Source organism: Gracilinanus agilis, chromosome 4 (genome assembly GCF_016433145.1).
Source record: "Gracilinanus agilis isolate LMUSP501 chromosome 4, AgileGrace, whole genome shotgun sequence".
Classification (NCBI taxonomy): Eukaryota; Metazoa; Chordata; class Mammalia; order Didelphimorphia; family Didelphidae; genus Gracilinanus; species Gracilinanus agilis.
Window position 1 is genome coordinate 68,221,275 of NC_058133.1, and position 18,755 is coordinate 68,240,029.

General features: G+C 35.0%; 1 protein-coding gene across 3 annotated transcripts in view; it reads left to right on the plus strand.

The window, feature by feature from the left end:
- Nucleotides 1-18,755, plus strand: part of RABGAP1L (RAB GTPase activating protein 1 like) — a 605,798-nt gene that overhangs the window by 42,464 nt on the left and 544,579 nt on the right. For all 3 annotated transcript variants that reach the window (XM_044674101.1, XM_044674102.1, XM_044674100.1), the window contains 3 exons: nt 4,750-4,816; nt 11,006-11,108; nt 17,827-17,993. In XM_044674101.1, coding sequence (XP_044530036.1) covers nt 4,750-4,816; nt 11,006-11,108; nt 17,827-17,993 — 337 coding nt within the window. The remainder of the gene's footprint in view (nt 1-4,749; nt 4,817-11,005; nt 11,109-17,826; nt 17,994-18,755) is intronic.

Sequence of the window (18,755 nt, forward strand, 5' to 3'; positions counted from 1 at the left end):
ATCATGTAACCATGGGCAAATATTCTAAATAAATAATTAAAAAAAGAAATTTCAGGTCTTCATGAGTCTGATGGAGTTTTTCTGGTCTTCCATTTGGTTAATAATATTTTAGTTTTAGCTAAAAAGGAAGACTTTTATAACTTTGACTCACTTACATGAATAAATTAACCCTGCATTTATTCCTTCCATTCTAAGAAGATCAAGTAAGTAGTTGGATCAAACAATTCATTGTAAAGGATCCTTTTTTATTTTTATGACTGATCTTGAATTTTTCACTGATAATTTAAATATTATTGGGCTCGTTTCTGATTTCAAGTATCATTTAATGAGTATGTAGCTACATTTTCCCCTTTGGATTATTTTTTCCAATTATTATTTAAACTCATCCTAAAAGGATTTTTATATATTTTTTTACAACTTGATAGAATCATTTATCCTTTTGTTAACATATGATCAAAGAGTTATACATGCTTGAATTTCTTTATTTTAAATAGGATTGGGCTTCTAAGGTGTCTTTATTATTTCTTCCACAGATGTTATCCTTTGATATTATAATATAGGTTTATTTTGAGAAACAAATGGAGAAAATTACAGTTACTCTTCATTATTTAAGAATCCATTCTTATTCAGTAATCATATCCTTTTTTCTCTAGTTTATATTGATTTTAGGTAATGTATATTTCATTTGTGAGACCCTATGAGCCCTTGTTCTGCTTTTCAAAGGGTCTTTCTTCTTGGCTTATTAGTACTTTAGTATGGCTTAGTTAAAAGAACTTTTTCTGATAATATACGGAGGGAGGAATTATGACACATCCTCCATAGTTTTGCTTTAGGGATATATAAATCTTGCTAGAACAGTGGTTGTATTTTCTGTGATTTCTCTCTTACATCCTGAACTTGAGACTTATGCATTATTCTTTGTATGGAATTTGAGTTGTAATTTTTTTTTTGATCAGAAATATACAGATAACATTGGTGGGGGGCAGTCAATATACAGAAAATCTGATTTAGGGTTATTTTTTTGTCCCCAAAGAGAGTACATAATACATTTAAAAAATTTGTGGGTTTTTAAAATTAATCTTCGAAGTTAAAATTAACATCATCAAAGATTTATTTAGACAGAGGACAGGTAAGAAATTTTGGCAAGTCACTTAATCCTGTTTACCTCAGTTTTCTTATCTGTAAAATGAGCTGGAGAAGGGAATGGCAAACCAGTATTTTTGCCAAGAAAATCTCAAATGGGGTTATGGAGAGTTAGAAATGAATGAACCAACTGAAACAAATATGAGATTGTTTAATTGAGGGAGCCTTGGAGATTGTCTAAAATATTTCATCATATTTTAACTTGTTCCAAAGGTCGTTCAATGTACTTAGGGCACTGGACTAAATATTTCTTTCTACCTCCTGGAATTTTTTAGTGAGATACACAATAATGTTATTATAACATATTTTGGGTCGTTAGTTTCTAATAGCAGAAATCAGTGGTTCTCAAACTTTCTGGTTTCAGTACTCCTTTACACTTTTAATTTTATTGAGGACCTCACAGTGCTTTTGTTAATGTGGATTATCTATTGATTTTTACTATATTAAAAATTTAAATTTAAAATTTTTAAATAGTTATCAATACATTAAAAAACAAATCCCATTACATTATAATAAATAATATTTTAATGAAAGATAACTTTTCCAAAACAAAACAATGGGAAGAATGGGATTGTTCTATATGTTTTCTTTTTCATGCCTGACATGCCATACATTAAATCTAGTACAATCTGGTACAAAGGCAATTGGCTTCTGATTTCTACTTCTGTATTCAGTCTGGTGTGATATGTTGTTTTGGTTGAGCATATGAAGAAAATCTTTCCTTACACAGATATATAGTTGGAAAGGGAAGAGCACTTTAGTTGACCAAAAATATCTTAGTATTATTTTGAAAATAGTTTTAATTTTGTGGACCAATTCAAAGGGTCTTGGGGACATTTAGTAGTCTGTGGACTGCATGTCAAGATTTGTTGGCATAAAGCAGTCAATTGATGATCATACTAAAACTCTATAGATTTTTATTCTGTATGTTCAAGACAATTATTTTCTCATCCTTGTGAAAAATTTGGGAATGCTGTTGACCATCCATTTACGTATGAGGTTAGATTAAATAAATTAATGAAAGACAAAAAAAAAAACCAAAAACAAAGAACAAAGTCTAACCACACCAAACCTAGCCACACCAAACCTAGAGCTATTGAAGAACAATTCTTAATGGAGAAGGCAAAGAAAAAGAAAATAAGAAAATCTAATTTGATTTAAAATAGACTGTGAAAATGGTAAAGGAAACTGAGAGGTGCCAGAAAGGATGCTGTTAGTGAAATAAGCCAAGAAGTAAGGGTATCATTTTTTTCTCTCTTCTACTGGGGAAAAAGGAGTGAAATTTAAAAAATAGAAATGCACAAGGTCTATTTCTTCCACAATGATTGAATTGGAAATAAACTTTTAACTTTTCACCCTCATTTTCTTACCTTTTCTCAGAGAGGAAGAATGGATGAATTTCAGCTAATTAGATATGGCACAAGTGGGAAAATGCCTTTTCCTTTAAAAATTTGATTATTTTTCCATTTTGACTGTATATCAACTCAATTATATTTTTACTTTCATTCTATGTGTGTATATGTGTGTGGGTATATATGTATATACATATACATATATATGTATGTGTTTGAAACCTGGTAGAATATATACTATACCAAGTACCTAAATATCTAATATTGCATATATTTGGAAACATTTAAAAATCCTGTTTCCTTTGAGTTTAAAGTTTTATATATATAGTAAGTTACTCAAATGGAAAGCTAAAATAACATCACCTGCTAAATAGTGTTATTTTAAACTATAATTAAATGTATTGGTAACACTTTTCTGGATTAAATGAATATAAAAATTCTCATTTATTCAGTAAACAAGAATAGTTGAAAGGGAACTGAGTTTGGAGGCCAAAGACCTGTATTCAGCTTTTGATTCTGCTATTAAGGAGATGTTTTACCTTGCCCATATCACTTAATTTCTCCAGGCCTCAGTGTCCTAATTTATAAAATAAATGGAGTACATTAGGTGATTACTAAACTGTTTCAACTCTAAACCCTATGATCTCATGTATCTGCTATGTATCATTCACTCTGCTAATTCCTGGGGATACCAAGATGAAATAAGATATAGTTTATCATCTCAAGGAACTTAGAATTTAATTAGGGGGTGGTGATTAATATTAAAGAAGTAAGTATTACAATTTAAGTTGTGATAGATTGTCAAGTAAGATGTTAAGACGGAATGATATGAGAATTCCATGAGGATGGAAGATCAGGAAAAGCTTAATTGTGGAAGTACTACTTGAATTGGGTCTTGAAGGAAAATAAAGATTTTTGTAGAGGTATGCTTGAAAATTATTTGAGGCAAAAAAAAATGATTGATAGAAAGCAGTGAGAAGCAGGAAGGTCAGGACAAAATATACTGAAATTGGGTAGAGACAATGGATCTGAGTGATTTTGTGGAGGCAGAATCAGTGGAAGCTTCTGGAACTGAAGAATGGCATGGTAACACAATACTTTTAGGAGTTAGCTCTGTGGAGTATGTATGAGAGACAACTGAAGTTAGAGGGAGCCATTTGGTAGCTATTTCAGTTGTCTAGCTGAGAGGTGATAATTGCTGGCTTAGGCAAGGGTGGTTGTGTTGTGAGTTGAGAAGAGTATGATTACAGGAGCTGTAGAAGACATAATTAACACAGCTTGGCAACTGATTGGCTCTGGATATCTGATGGAAGAGGGTAATGCCCTCAAAAGCAATAATACAGTGAGGAAGGAGGTGTTACTCTAGAGGCAGGAGCTCCCAAGGTAGTGAGTTCTGTATTGGGTATGTTTTAGTTATGCCTCTGTGACCACAGACATATCTTTGTCTGTGACTCAATTTCTAGTTTTGTAAAATGAAAGATAGTTAAACTAGGTGACCTCTGTAATTGGCTGTCTTTTTGACTTTTTTTTTTTTTTTGGTGAGCCTGGGGGGTGTCAACATTAGTTTCCAGTAAGCTGGAGTAAAAACATGGAAGACCTTTCCTTTGAATCATAAAAACTCTTTACAATATATCTTTATTTGAAGGAGGAAATTGGAGAATCCTTAAATCTAGGGAAATGAAAGAGACCTCAGATGTTGTCTAGACCAAATCCTAACTAAATCATGAATTTGTCTTTAAAGATAACCAGTACTTAATCCGTATTTGCCTAAGACTAATTAAATGTAGTGTGATATAATCTTTGCATTGGGAAACTGTAATTATAGTTTTTATTCTCAAATCACCCTTGATAAATCAATTAGCGTAGTGATTCCTGACCTAGATATTAAGAATAACCTATTTTACTCAAGTGAAATCTCTTATTTGAAAATTTATACTTTAACCATTACTCTCTTCTCTTTTGATCATTACTTAATTTGAAGGCCATTTCTAGGATGGCCTATGGTAGTTGCTCATGGTGTTGTTAATTTTTAAAACACAAAATGGTAGGCTGGTCATTTGATGTTATTATTTCCATGTTATATTATGTAATTTAATGTAGTACTATAGAAAATTTTAGTATAAATAATCATTTATGGGAATTGAGGTATTCAGAAGGTAGAATAATTATACAAATAGATTTTCTGCCAGCACACTTAAGATCTTCTATTTCATGGTTTTACATTTCTTAATTTTTTCTTCTTTAATATTTTCAGATGTTTTGGAATGTTACTAAGCCCTGGTCGAAACGTGAAGAACAGTGACATGCATTTACTGGATATGGTAATGATTATCTTGAGCTACCTTAACCAAGTGTAGATCATAGTAATTTTTTCATATTGTCAGATACCCCTGTTGAGATAGTTTTCATAGTTTTCTTAAAGAACTATTTTCTAGCCCACATTTATATCTAATAAGTTCTTTTGGAAACTTGAACCTGAAATTAGTTAAGAAAGTGGGAAATAGGTAAATTTCCACTGCAGGAATTACATGGAAAGTACAAGCCAATACAAGTTAGTGTTTTGACAGAGCCCCTTTTGTTTGTCTTTTATTAAACTCTTAGGAAAATGTCTTTCCTTTGATGAGCTAATAATTTTAAGGACATTATAAAAACAGACATCTTGAGAAAGAATATATGTTTTCTTTCACCTATTTTACTATAGTATTAGAGATCTGAATATTGTTACTGACATTTCCTTTAAAGAATTTCTTTTTCTTTCTGCATCTTTCTTGATGGCCTTAGACAAATGTAATGCCTTTAGGCATGACATTTAAAGGAAGTTCTTAAAAACCAACATGAATTTGTGAAAATTGGTATTTGTTATACCAACTGCAAGTCAACATTTAGAGTCAGAGCTAATAACCAGAAATTCTAGCTGTTGCTAGCACTAATGATGAAATAAGGCATATGTTTTTAATCCTAGAGGAAGATGCCAATCTTATGGTTGGTACTAGATTATTTTGGGTAATGTACTTTCTTGAGCATTGTATATATTTTATATATGTATTCTAAAATCCTTCTTCTAAAATACTATGTATGTTTATTTAACTTCATTGTATTCCTATGAATTTTTAAAAACAAGTTTTCTTTAGAATAAATCAGGAAAAGATTCCTGTGAGTTTTCTAAATATGTTTTAATTGGGACTATACTGAAAGTCCTTTTGAAACAGAAACTAGAGTTAGTTGTGGCCTGGCAGCTTCCATTTGTGCATATGTGTGTGTGTGTGTGTGTGTATGCATATATATACACATCAATGTGTATATACACAAACATAAACACAAAATATATTGATACATGCATATACCCATATGTGTATATACACACGGTATCACTAATGAACGTGCAAACATTGATTATATAGGACACTGGCATTCTCTGAGGAGATGGCTTTGGATAACCAAGAATTCTAAGAAGTCTAGAGGTGAAAGTATAAAATTTTAAAGCCTTAAAAACACTGACTGGCATAGAAAATATCTCTGAAAAGCCTTATTCCCCACAACCCTTGTATATCTTTATTTGAGCCTTTTCAAGAGTCTTTGGTACCCTTCACTTTAGCAGTATTCTATCCTTCAAAGGTCAGATGTAGCTGGGGTGGAGAAGAGAGTATTATCATCAGGACTACTGGTGAAAGGAAGCTGGGAAAACTTACAAGTACTGGAAAGATGGCTCGTATACCCATGTTTATTTTTAATATCCTGTTTTATACATGTTATTCTTTCTTTTCATGACTTTAAGTAATTGAGAATTGAATAATTTTAAAACAAATTCTTATTAAAACAAAAGAAATACCCACTGGGATCAGATTTAGTTCATTTCTACAAATATTTATAATGTTTTTCCCCTATCAGTGAGATAAAAATACACAGACAAAACAATCGCTGTCTTCAAAGAGCTTACATCTCATTGGGAATAGAGTGGGTAGGGACAAATGAAATGTAAAGGATATACATCAAAATAATACATAGAATTTTAAGAGGGAAAGATTGATAATTATTGTGAATGAAAGGGGAAGGAATGTCAATAATAATAACATTTATAAAACATTTTAAGGTTTGAAAAGTGCTTTATAAATATTTTCCCATTTTATCTTCACAACAACCTTAGAAGTTGGAGCTATTGTCATCCCATTTTAAAAAATTGCTTACCTTCTGTCTTAGAATTGATACAAATATAATTTCCAAGGCGGAAGAGTGGTAAGAACTAGGCATTTGGGGTTAAGTGACTTGCCTTAGTTTGCACAGCTAAGAAGTGTCTAAATTCAGGACCTCCTGTCTCCAGACCTGGCTCTCTATTCCCTGAGCCACCTTGTGGCCCCTATTATCATCCCATTTTATAAATCAGGAAAGTGAGGAAGATAGAAGTTGAGGCCAGATTTATATTCATGTGTTCCCTGATTCCAGCTATAGCACCGTGTCCACTCTGCCACTTGGCTGCTATTTGTGGGTGGGTGTGTGTGGTGACCCCTGAGCTATGTTTTAAAGGAATTTAAGAATTCTATGCGGCAGAGGTAAAGTAGGATTGTATTTTAGATTTAGGCACCACTTTAGAGAAAAAAATGCCTTGTCTATAGAATGGCTAGCAGTATATTTGACTAGAAGAGAGAGAGTGTATGAGTGGAAATAATATGAGGTAAAATTGGAAAGGTAAGAAGAACTCCTATCGTGGCTGAAATGGAATTTGGTATCTTACATGCCCAACCCATCATGCCTCCAACACTTTTCAGTTCCTTTTGAGGATGCTGCCATCTGTCCAGTCAACCAGATTCATAACCCTGGAGCCGTAGCTGGTCTTCCCTGCCCCTCTGGACCTTTTCCCTAGTTCTAGTCACATATCATTTCTTTACCATTCTACTTCCACAAGTCTCCTATCTGTCTTGGCTTCACCAATGCAGCTTAGAACCAGTAGTTTGGTACATTCTCTTTCTATTTATTCACTGCCATCAATATCTTTGTACATCTGGGACTTGGCTTTGTTCTTCTTTGGGCATATGTCTAGCAGTGATATTGAGGCATGGACTATACAATTTAATGACTATCTTTTGCCTCTTTTTCTAACCCAAGTGCTTACCACAATGCCTGACTTGTAGTTAGTGCTTAATAAATGCTTATTTATTGATTGACTTTTTTTTTAAACCTTTTTCTTCTGTTTTGGAATTGATACTGAATATTGGTTCCAAGGCAGAAGAGCAATGAGGGCTAGGCAAATTGGGGTTAAGTGACTTGCCCAGGTTGACAGTGTTAAGAAGTGTCTGAGGCCAGATCTGAACCTAGGACCTTCTGTTTCTAGTCCTGTCTCTCTATCCATTGGGCCTCCTACCTGCCCCCCAAACTGACTTGTGAGTCCCAGGCATTTAATGTAGTACCTAGAACATAACAGTTGCTTAATCAAATTCTTGTTCATTGATAATTCCAAATTGTTCTTCTCAGTTGTTGGACTAATTCTCTGGTCCCTCCTGAGTACATTAGTATAGAGATGGCTAGGTAACACAGTGGTTAGAGTGCCAGCCTGGAGTCAGGAGGTCCTGGGTACAAATCTGGCCTTGGATATTTCCCAGGTAAGTGACCCTGGGCCAGTCACAACCCCCCTTTGCCTAGCCCTTGCTGTTCTGTCTTAGAACTGATATTAAGAAAGAAGGTAGAGGTTTTGAGGGGAAAAAAAGAGTACATTAGTATGTCTACCTTATTACTATCCCTTTATTTATTGACCATATTTGTCTTTTATCATCTTCACAAATCTTATGGATGAGTAATAAAACCCTAGAGTTCTATAAAATTATATTTCTTATATTATCGATGATTTGGAACATCGATATCATATTGATAATTTGTAATTTTTCTTTGGAAAGTTGCCTCTTTATGATTTTTACCTCTTTTCCATTGGGGAATGGTACTAGTTTTTATGTATTTCAGTTAATTATATATTCTTGCCATTAGACCTTTCTTAGAGATTGATACAGAGACTTCTCCCTCTCCTATTAACTACTTTCTTCTAAATCTAGCTGCATTAATTTGATTGATCTTAAAGTTTTTCATTTTTATATCACTTAATTCATCTGTTTTACCTCTTACAATAAGAGGCAGTATGATCTAGTAGGAGAGCCAGTCCCAGAACAAAGATGACTCAGGTTCAAGGGCTACCCCTGAGAATTTCTGGCTCTGTGACCTTGGGCAGTTTGTCACTTCCCTTTCAGTACTCTAGACAACTCTCTAAGATTACAAGTTGCAGAGATGGTGCCAGACTACACTGGCACAGGGTATTCCCAATGCTGTCAAAATCTCTTCTTGTGATTACTTCTGTCTCTTATTTAGTAAATAATTCTCTCCCAAGCCATAGTTGTAGTAACTCCTTTCCTTCTTCCCTTATTTTTTTATGATGTAATCTTTTATGTTTATATCATGAATCATTGGAGATTCTTGTATATAGAGTATAAAGTGTTGGTTTAAACATAATTTTTACCAAACTTTCCCCTCAGTTCTTCCCCTTCCCCCATTTATCCTCCTTAGGAAATCCCTATCCTTCTAGTGGTTGCTTTCCTGGGGATTGTTCAAAAGTAGGATGCTATGTGCAGTTTCTTCTGGGTGTTGTTTACCTAATCAGTTTTATTGTTCAATTTTGCTATTTTAAATGTTCAATTTTGCTATTTTAAAAAACCTATCTCAAACAGCTTTGATGATTACTGTTTTAGGGCATTCTTGAGATTCAGTAATGCTAAACCACATCTGTGCCTGTGTTTTTTCCTTGTCCTCCTTGATGTTCTTGACCTTTTGATCCTCCATGTGATTTTAGATATTATTTTGTCTAGTTCTGTATAGAAGTCCCTTGATATTTGGAATAGCATTAAATCTGTAAATTAAAAAAGAATGACATGCTTCCTGAATTTGTGTTTTATTCTGGGGCAAGACTCAGGTTTAAATCTGTTTTTTTTCCCAGTTTTAGTATTGTGCTCCAGAGTAAGAAAAAAAATGAAATTTAATACCATTTAACTGCTGAGAAAATTTGGAAGAAATCATATTTAAACCAACATGTTATTTAATACCATATGTTAAGTGTTTACTATTTTTGGAGCATTGTGTTTGGAACTAGAGGAGCTAGGATGCTGAATAAGACATGATCTTTTCCCTTATCAATAAAATGCCATGTGAAATTTGCAAACCTCGATTTAATAATGTACTGCTGTTGTTCATATATTTGCTGAAATTTTAAATATAACTGATTATTTCCGGACCCAATTCACCTGTGCTGTCTAGGAGAAAACAATTAGTATGTATTTTTTAAGTGGCTGCTAATACCAGTCACCTTTTCTCTATGCCAGGAATGCAGAGATTAAAAGGGCATAGTTTTTGTCCTCTAAGAGCTTACAGTTTTTCAGAGGATACAACATACACATAAATAAACACATATAAAATATACATAAAAAAATACCAGGTTTGTTTTGGAGGCAGAGCCACAGAAGCTGAGCAGATCATGAAAAGTTTCCTGTAGAAGGGGAAACGTGATCTGAGTGTTGAAGGAAACAAGGGGGATTTGTTTAAAATTTGGAGGTGGGGAGGGATGGCATTCCTGGTCTAGGGAATAGCCAGTGTCAAGGCATAGCAATGGAAGATTGTGTCATGTGTGAGCTCACTTCAGAAGCTTTGGATAACTAAAGCTGCAAGAAGGCTATTCTGCCTGGACATTAAATAGTGAGAAAGAGTAATAAAGTCTATTAAGGTTGGAAAGGTAGGCCAGATTGTGAAGGGCTTTAAATGTCAGGCAAGTTATATAGATGATTGGTGATGTAGTTGATTGATTTTAAGATGATTCAGAGTTGGCTAATATTGGGGGAAAAAAAGGTCACCTTTAATGGTATGATGGTGTCATAATATAGATTAATGTCAGTATTTTAAAAGGAAATTCACTGCTGAGGGAAAAGACTAACATCACCTTCACTACTGATAGCCTTTAGCCTCCTTTTATTTGTTTCTTTATTATTAGCCAGGCCTTTGTGTTTTTTCTTCCATTGATTTTTTTAACCTTGTAATCAGTCCTCAGCATATAGTGAGCACACAATAAAATCTTGTTAATTAGTTGATTGATCATCCTAAAAAGGTAACTAGGTTGTGATCATATGTGTGTGGAAAGTAGAAGTGTATGAATGTTTTTAGACCAGAATGAGGCTAATCAGGTACATGTAAATTTCTGCCACAATTCTGTTTTTGTGATTCAAATCATTCATGTAATTTGCCTTTTCCATGAGATGAGTTCCTAATAACCTGATAAAATTAAATTTGTATTTTTAGTGCCTTCAGAGAATCTACTATTTAGGGAGTTGTATGTAAATATTTTTCTAGAGAAGAATTTTTCTGAAGCAAAAATAGCCTTTTGCTATATTTGCAAATATAAAATTTCCATATATGTGGTTACCATTACAAATGCTAATTTTCTGAAGAGACTCTAAATAATAACTGTTTAAATATTTATGTATCTATAGGAATCCATGGGAAAGAGCTGTGATGGAAGAGCTTATGTCATTACTGGAATGTGGAATCCCAACACACCTACATTCTTGGCACTTAATGAAGAAACACCTAAAGGTGACTTTTCTCAAAAGATTGTTCATTATTTGGCTTAAGATACTACCCTATGAAAATATTACTGTCATGAAATACTTAGAAAGTTTTTATTGATTATTGGTAATGGTAATCATCTTAAAGATGTAAAAATAGTTGTTCTGGTGTAAAATTATGGAAATACTTCAATGTGGCAAGTACTAGTAAAGGGTTTAGTCATATGCAAGGCATTGGGATATGAAAACAAAAGCAAATCAGTTTTGACTCTTAAGAAGTTTACATTCTACTTGAGTTTGAGTGGAGTGAAGCGGGGCAAACACTGTGCAAACAATTAAGTAAACACAGAGTAATTTCTGGAGGAACTTATTACTAACAGCTGGGGTGAGGATTGGGAGGGAGCCTTTTTAGGAAAGGCACCTGAACATGGTTGGGAAGCTCAAGATCCTAGGGAGGAAGAGCATTCCAGACATTGGGATAGTCAATTTAAAGGCATAGAGGAGGCAGCATGACGAGTTTGGGAGACAGTTCTTGGGCAAGGCAGCTGGAATCTAGAGCCACAAAAAGGGAACCTAACATGGAATGGGTCTGAAAAGGTTCTTGGGAGCTAGATTTTGCAAGACTTTACAGGCTCGGCTTAGGTGTTTGTACTTTATGCTAGAGACAATAGGCACATCCTGCAGATTTTGAGCTTAGGATTGATGTAGTCAAGTCCATGTTTGAAGAATATTTATGTCAGTTGCATGGTGGCTAGATTAGAGGAGGGAGAGAACCTAAGCAGTGATAGCCATTTAGGAAGCTTGAGAGAGAAGATAAGGACCAGAATTAGGATGATGGCTGTGTAGTTAGAAGGAAGAGGTTAGATGTAAGGGTTTGGGGTGGAGGAGACATTGTGGAGATAGAATTGATAAGCTTTAGCAAATTGATAAGATATGGGGCCTAAGGTCATGGAAAAAGTCAAGGATCACTTTGAGATTATGAACCTCAGGAGATAGGAAGGGTGGCTATCCAGGAAAATGTGGACTTTTGAAAGAAGAAAGGTTTTTTCCCAAGGGAAAAATCATGAGTTTGAAAATTTGAGTTCCAAACGAAGAAGTACAGGAGGCTCTTGGGGATTGAGGATTGTAAATTAAGAGAAAGGTTAAGAATGAGTAAAATGCCTCTGCAAAAATATGATGATTGTACCTTTGGAATCTAATCAGATTATTGAAAGAGAGTATAAGGTAAAAAGAGGATCCAGGATTAAAATGTGGAGGGCACTTGTGATTGATGTATGGGAGATGAATAATGATACGAGGTAGACTGAGGTATGATCAGATATGTAAGAGTAGGCAAATGGAGATCCTTTCATTGCAGGTCTTACAGTTCCTTTGGAGTATGAATTCTATTTATTCAGTCAGTTAATATTTAATCAATAAAACATTCATTAAGTATCTACCATATAATTAACCAGTTCAACTTTACACTGTCCTTATTCTCTAATTCTTTCCCCCGTGTTCTGTAACATTACTTATGCTTTGAAAAACCTCAAACCTGCATTATCCACACCCCTGCCTCCTCATTAAGTGCGGGAGGAAATCATGGAACATTGTTTACTGTATCTACTACAAATTTTTGTTATTTAATTTCAGTTGTGCCTTGGCTACAGTCTTGAAATTCTTTTCCTCCTTCCTTGCTCCATATTCACACATTCAGCTCTTTTTCGTCCGTAAAAATCTGTTCCCTTCACTTGACCCTATCATCCCTTCAAGTTAACATACTATATATCTCTCATATTCTTGTCAGCCACATGCCTAGAAAAAGCTGTTGATGCTGTTGCTTTCCCTTCCTCACCACTCATTTCTCAACACTCAACTGAGACTGATTCTCCAAAGTATTGTGGTCTCTTAAGCTGTCAATGGTAGCGTCCTTTTCTCAGTCACCATCATTCTTGACCACGGTTGGATACTTTCTCTTTTCTCTGTGTTTGATACAAGGCTTTCTTGGCTGTCCTTCTACCCGTCTGGCTGCCCCGTCTCTGTTTCCTTGATTGGATTGCCATTTATTTCTTGCTCCTTAATGTAAGTGTTCTCCAGGACTCGCTCAGGTCTTCTTTTTTTCTCTATACTCTCCCTTTAGGGGATTTTATCAGCTCCTTGAGATTTACTTGTAATTTCTGAGAGAGACAGAGACAGAGAGATCTGAAAAAACAGAAAAGAAAGACAGAGACACTCCACCTTGTGTACCTCCACAGTGGGTATGATATGGGTGAAGATCTGACAAAGGACTTGGAGAAGACATGATTATATGAAGAGAATTAGAAAAGAATAGTCTGAGGAAAACTCAGAGAGAAAAAGAAATGTATGAGGATAATGTGGGCAGCAGATTCAGATTTATCAGGTTAAGAAAGATAAGGATTAAGAAAAGACAACTATAATTGAAGACAAGATTGGTAATGAGAGAGAAATTTTAGCTGGCTAATGAGATTGGAAGCCTGATTGCAAAAGATTGAGGGATAGAAGTGGAGTCAGTGAGTATGGACAACTTTTTCAAGAAATTTGCAGAGAAGTAGAGGTTAATTATCACGAGAGATAGTAGAATTCAATGAGCTTTTTTTTTTTTTTTTTCTTAAAGGATAGAGGAGATTTGGGCATGGTTGATGGGAGTAGAAAAGTAATCCCTTTCCTTCCTCTCCCCTTCCTTCTTTCCTTCCATGTATTTTTAAAATCTGAGTTGATCAGTTATCTCCCTTTGAATCTATATGGACTTCTTTATACTTCTCCTACCATTTTTCCTGATCAGGATCATATCTTTTTTGTCTTACCTTTCATTCTTGAGCATTTCCAACCCTTTTTGTAGAGACACCCACCTCCTATAGAATTTTAGATCATGGAATGTTGCCCATCTTTTCCTTGAACTCTTTGAAACCCAGCTTCACTAAATCTGCTGTGCAAAACAGCCTGAACTTTTTGTTCCTTTCTTTGTGCTGAAGTCTCAGCTCACTTGGCCATTTGCTTTTCAAGGTTTCTAAATGTTTGTGCTGCTTTGTTTTCATGGTTAATGGATAGAGTCTTGAATCTCATGTGAGATCTCTGTTATTTTTAGCATTATAATTCTTAGCATTATAAGTGGCAAGAGAGTCCTTGAGTTAGGAAGGCTAATTTACAGAATGCTGCATCAGGCCAGGTGGGAAATGATAAGGATCTGAATCTGAGTTGTGGTATTAGGGCTGAAATAGCAAGAGGCCATGAAGAATTTTGATATAATGAAATTTGTTCTCAATTTGACCTAGTAATCTTTGGAAAAAAATAGAACCGAACCTGACTAGTTGATGTAAGAATTGGTCACTAATACAGCTCATGAACTCAGATGGTAGTTAAATTTTTGAAAGTTTTGCTTACATAAGCCCTAACACAGTAAGGGATCCTCTAGCACCTTAGGAGCAGAATAAACTCTTGGCAAATGTCATTTCTTTCATTTTTGATAAAAGAGAACAAAGCATGGAGCACTCCCTCCTCCACAATAGACTTTCATAAGTAAGAAAGAATTGAAATTTTCTTTTGTAATTTGAAGATATGCATTAGAACTAATCCAATGAAACTGCAGAACCAAAAACATGCTTGTGGTTATACAGACCAGTTTTATGTAAAATTTTCTATTTTATTATGTACTGCATTTTGTTTTTTAATAATGAAAGAAAAGAGACAGCTTCTTTTCCATGTTCAATCCATAATGCTGGCTTGGGAAAGAATATAACTTTTTGTAACTTTTGAATTATAGTAAATATTATAATTTTATTAATTATATTACCACATTTTATTTCCTTAGTCATTTTAGCAATGGCAAACTACCTAGGTTTATGTCAACATTTTAAAAATCCTGAAATAGCATTTCACAATTCTCTGTCTTCTTGCTTATGAATTCTTACAGCTTTCCAGCTAAGGGGAGAGGTTATAAATATTATTATAATGATTTTTTAAATGGAAAAGGCAAGACTTATAGAAATTGAGTAACTTGTTAGTATGGCTAAACCAGAAAAATTTAGGAATCCTGTCTGTCCAGCACCATCGTTTTGTGGAGTGTTGGGCTAAGAATCTCACAGTTTCTGGTGTAATACGTTGTTTTTGCCTCTTTTGACAAAACTAAATCTCGTGTTACTTAGTTTTAAAAATTCATCCCACTTGTAGATATATACAAAAATAACTTTCTATCAAGGGAAAATATGACTGTTCCCTGGTTAATATGAATGTAAGCTATGTAGTGATACAAATTTAGATTATGAGTTGGAATAGGCATAACTGTATAGCATTTAATATTCACGTCTTTGTTTAACACTAAGTTAGAATTAGCAAACATTTATTAAATACCAGTTTTGTTCAAAGTACTATGCTAAATAATAGGAGAGACTAATAATTCAATAATTATCGATCAGCAATATTTAAAGATCAGCACCAATCTCAGTAACTTGCTGACCGGCAGGGAGGGGACTAGGATATATTTAGAAATAAATATAATTTCTCAAATATTTCCTAGGTGTGTCTAGGCCAGTGGTTCCCAAATTTTTTTGGCCTAATGCCTCCTTTCCAGAAAAAATATTACTTAGTGCCCCCTGGAAATTATGAAACTATTTATTAAACTCAGAATAGAATGTAATACAAAAAAAGTGTGGCCATCACCGCCTCTCTGGATCGCTGCAGCACCCACCAGGGGGCGTTAGCACCCACTTTGGGAATCACTGGTCTAGGCCTTTCCACTCTTCTGCCTTACAACCAATGCACAATATTTTTTCTAAGGTGGAAGGCAAGGGTTTAAGAAAAAAAGGAAATGAGTATAACATAAAAATGCATAAAAGAAGTGATAGTCTCTCTAGTCTTTGTCTTGCTCTGGGCACATCTGTAGTATTCTGTTCACTTGTGGGTACTATAGTTTAAGAAAGATATTTATAAGCTGCATAGCAGCCAAGAGGGGAGGGAAACCGTGGTGGGAAAGGCCTTTAAGATCATGTCAGATGAGGATCAGTTGAAGGAATTGAACATGTTTATTCTATGGGAGAGAACACTCTGGGGAGAATATGGTAGCTGTCTTCAAGCAATTGAAAAGATGTCATTTGGAAGAGGGATTTGATTTGTTCTTGTAGGTACCAGAGAACAGAAGTGTGTGCCTTGGATGAAAGTTGTAAACAGGCATACTTAGACTTGATGCTAAGAAAATCTTAATAATTGGAACAGCCCCAAATTGGAATGGATGGTTATGGATGGTGATGAATTCTCCTTCAATGAAGGTGTTCAGGTAGAGGCTCAATGACCACAAACTATTTGGGCAAGTTTTAGTGGGGTACTACTAAAACTGTTCATTGAGCTAGACAACTAAGAAGTTCCCTTCAACCTTAAGGCTTCTGAGAAGTATTGATAAAATGTGAGGTGAAGTTCAAGGAAAGAAAAGCCTTACGAAAATCTGGGGAAATAAAATGAGTCAATAACAATGTTTTAGTTGTATACAAGGCCATGCTCTTATAAGGCTTACTGGGACACATGAATATACCACACGCAGTGCTACCTGTAAGTATTTATTTCATTCTCTCCTGATTTCTCCCCAGTGAGATTATAATCCCATTTAGTGTTGGGAAGGTATAAGATTTTAGCTTTAAGACTTAGCTGAGTGGTAGCACCAGGTACTCTTTGCATCTACCTTCTCACTTGCATCATAACTATCTTAGGTACTCTCCTGCTTTCTTTTTCTTCTTTTTTGAACCCTTACCTTCTGTCTTAGAATCAACACTGTATTGGTTCCAAGGCAGAAGAACAATGGCGAATAAGTGACTTGCCTAGAGTCACATAGCTAGGATGTGTCTGAGATTAGATTTGAACCCAGGACCTCTTATTTCTAGGCCTGGCTATTTTCTTCTTAGCCTATCCAAGTCTTTCAGTCAATCTATTAAGCATCTGCTCTGTGCCAGGTACATAGGTCTTGAGGATACAAATGCAAAAAAATTAAAATAGGTTCTACTTAAAAGGAACTAACAATGCTCCCCTAAGGTCCCTTCTCCATAAAGCCTTGGTCTACTAGAGCATATTCCATAAATTGTTACTTTTAGCAGAGGCCCTAGAGACCATATGTTTGCTTATTTCTCCCCTTCTCCTGCCCCCACCCCCCTGCATCCCTGGATTTGAGCAGTGTGCTGTAGTGGACAGAGCAGTGGCTTAGCCATCAGGACACCTTGGTTCCCTCCTGCTTCCTGACATCTACTAGCTCTCTCACCATGGGAAAGCACACTTTATTTGAACTGTACAGTTGGTGATAACATTCCTTAAATTATCCATTTCCTAGGTTTGCCATGTAGAGAGACTTTATAGACATTAAGACATCATATAAATGTGAGCTATCATTATTTTACAGCTTAAGAAATGGGTCCAAAGAGGTTGATATTTACCTGAGGTTCCATAGTGGCCTTAAACCCGACTCATTTCCTCCATTTTCTCAACCAGTTAATATTTATTGTCTCTACCAACTATTTTTGACATTTAATCACATGGCATCTTCGTTGCCTTTTTCCTCCATGGCTGCTGCCTCCCCACAGACATAAGTTTAAATTTTAAAATTGTGTTTGTATCTCTCACAGGTCTAGGCACCCTGGGGATATTCAGTAAGTCATTGCTGAACTGAATTAAATACATTTTTCTTGGGCCTGCTGTATGTATGTTTACACACTGTTCTGTTCGGTGAAATGGCGAATGTTTGGTGACATCCAATCCATTTTTAACTCTAGATAAAAGGGTGTTCATGACCGTGGCTGTGGACATGGTCGTCACTGAAGTGGTGGAGCCAGTTCGCTTCTTGTTAGAGACGCTGGTGCGTGTGTACCCCGCCAATGAGCGCTTCTGGTACTTCAGCAGAAAGACTTTCACTGAGACCTTCTTCATGAAGCTGAAACAGGTAGGATTGTATTTTCTGCACAAAGGAAAATCTCTTCTTTTTCTACATAATTGTTCTGAGGAAAGGGTTTTTGAATCCTAATGGTCATATAAGGAATAATAATTACCATAAATGAATTTGAAACAATTAAAAGTGTCCATACAGCATTCCAGAACATAGACTTAGGCATGTACAATGGCTTCATAATTAGGTTGTTCTCTTAGAGTTCCACACTGAACACCCAAAAGTATTGTTATTGTGATTACTTCCTCCGTTCTCTCCCTCCATGAGAAAAGAAGAGAAGATTAAGGAAGGAAAGGAAAGAGCATATAAGGGAAGGGAAAGGCTAACAAAGGCTAGGGAAAGGAATATATATTTTTAAAATTTTTAATAAATTTCCTCTTAAGTTTTCTGATGTTACATGATCCGTATTGTCTCCTTCTCTCCTCTCTCTCTCCTCCTAGAGCTGACAACCAATTCAATCTGGGTTATACATGTATTATCACAAAAAACATGTTTTTATGTTGTTCATTTTTGTAAGTAAATAATCTTATAAAAACAAAACCCCCAAATATATACCCAAATAAACAAGTGATAAATCATATGTTTTCATCTGTATTCCTACTCCAACGGTTCTTTCTCTGGAAGTGGACAGCATTCTTTTTCACAAGTCCCTCAGAATTGTCCTGGATCATTTTATTGCCATTAGTAGCAAATTGTCACATTGATTGTCCCACAATATTTCAGTTACTGCATACAGTGTTCTCCTGGTTCTGCTTATCT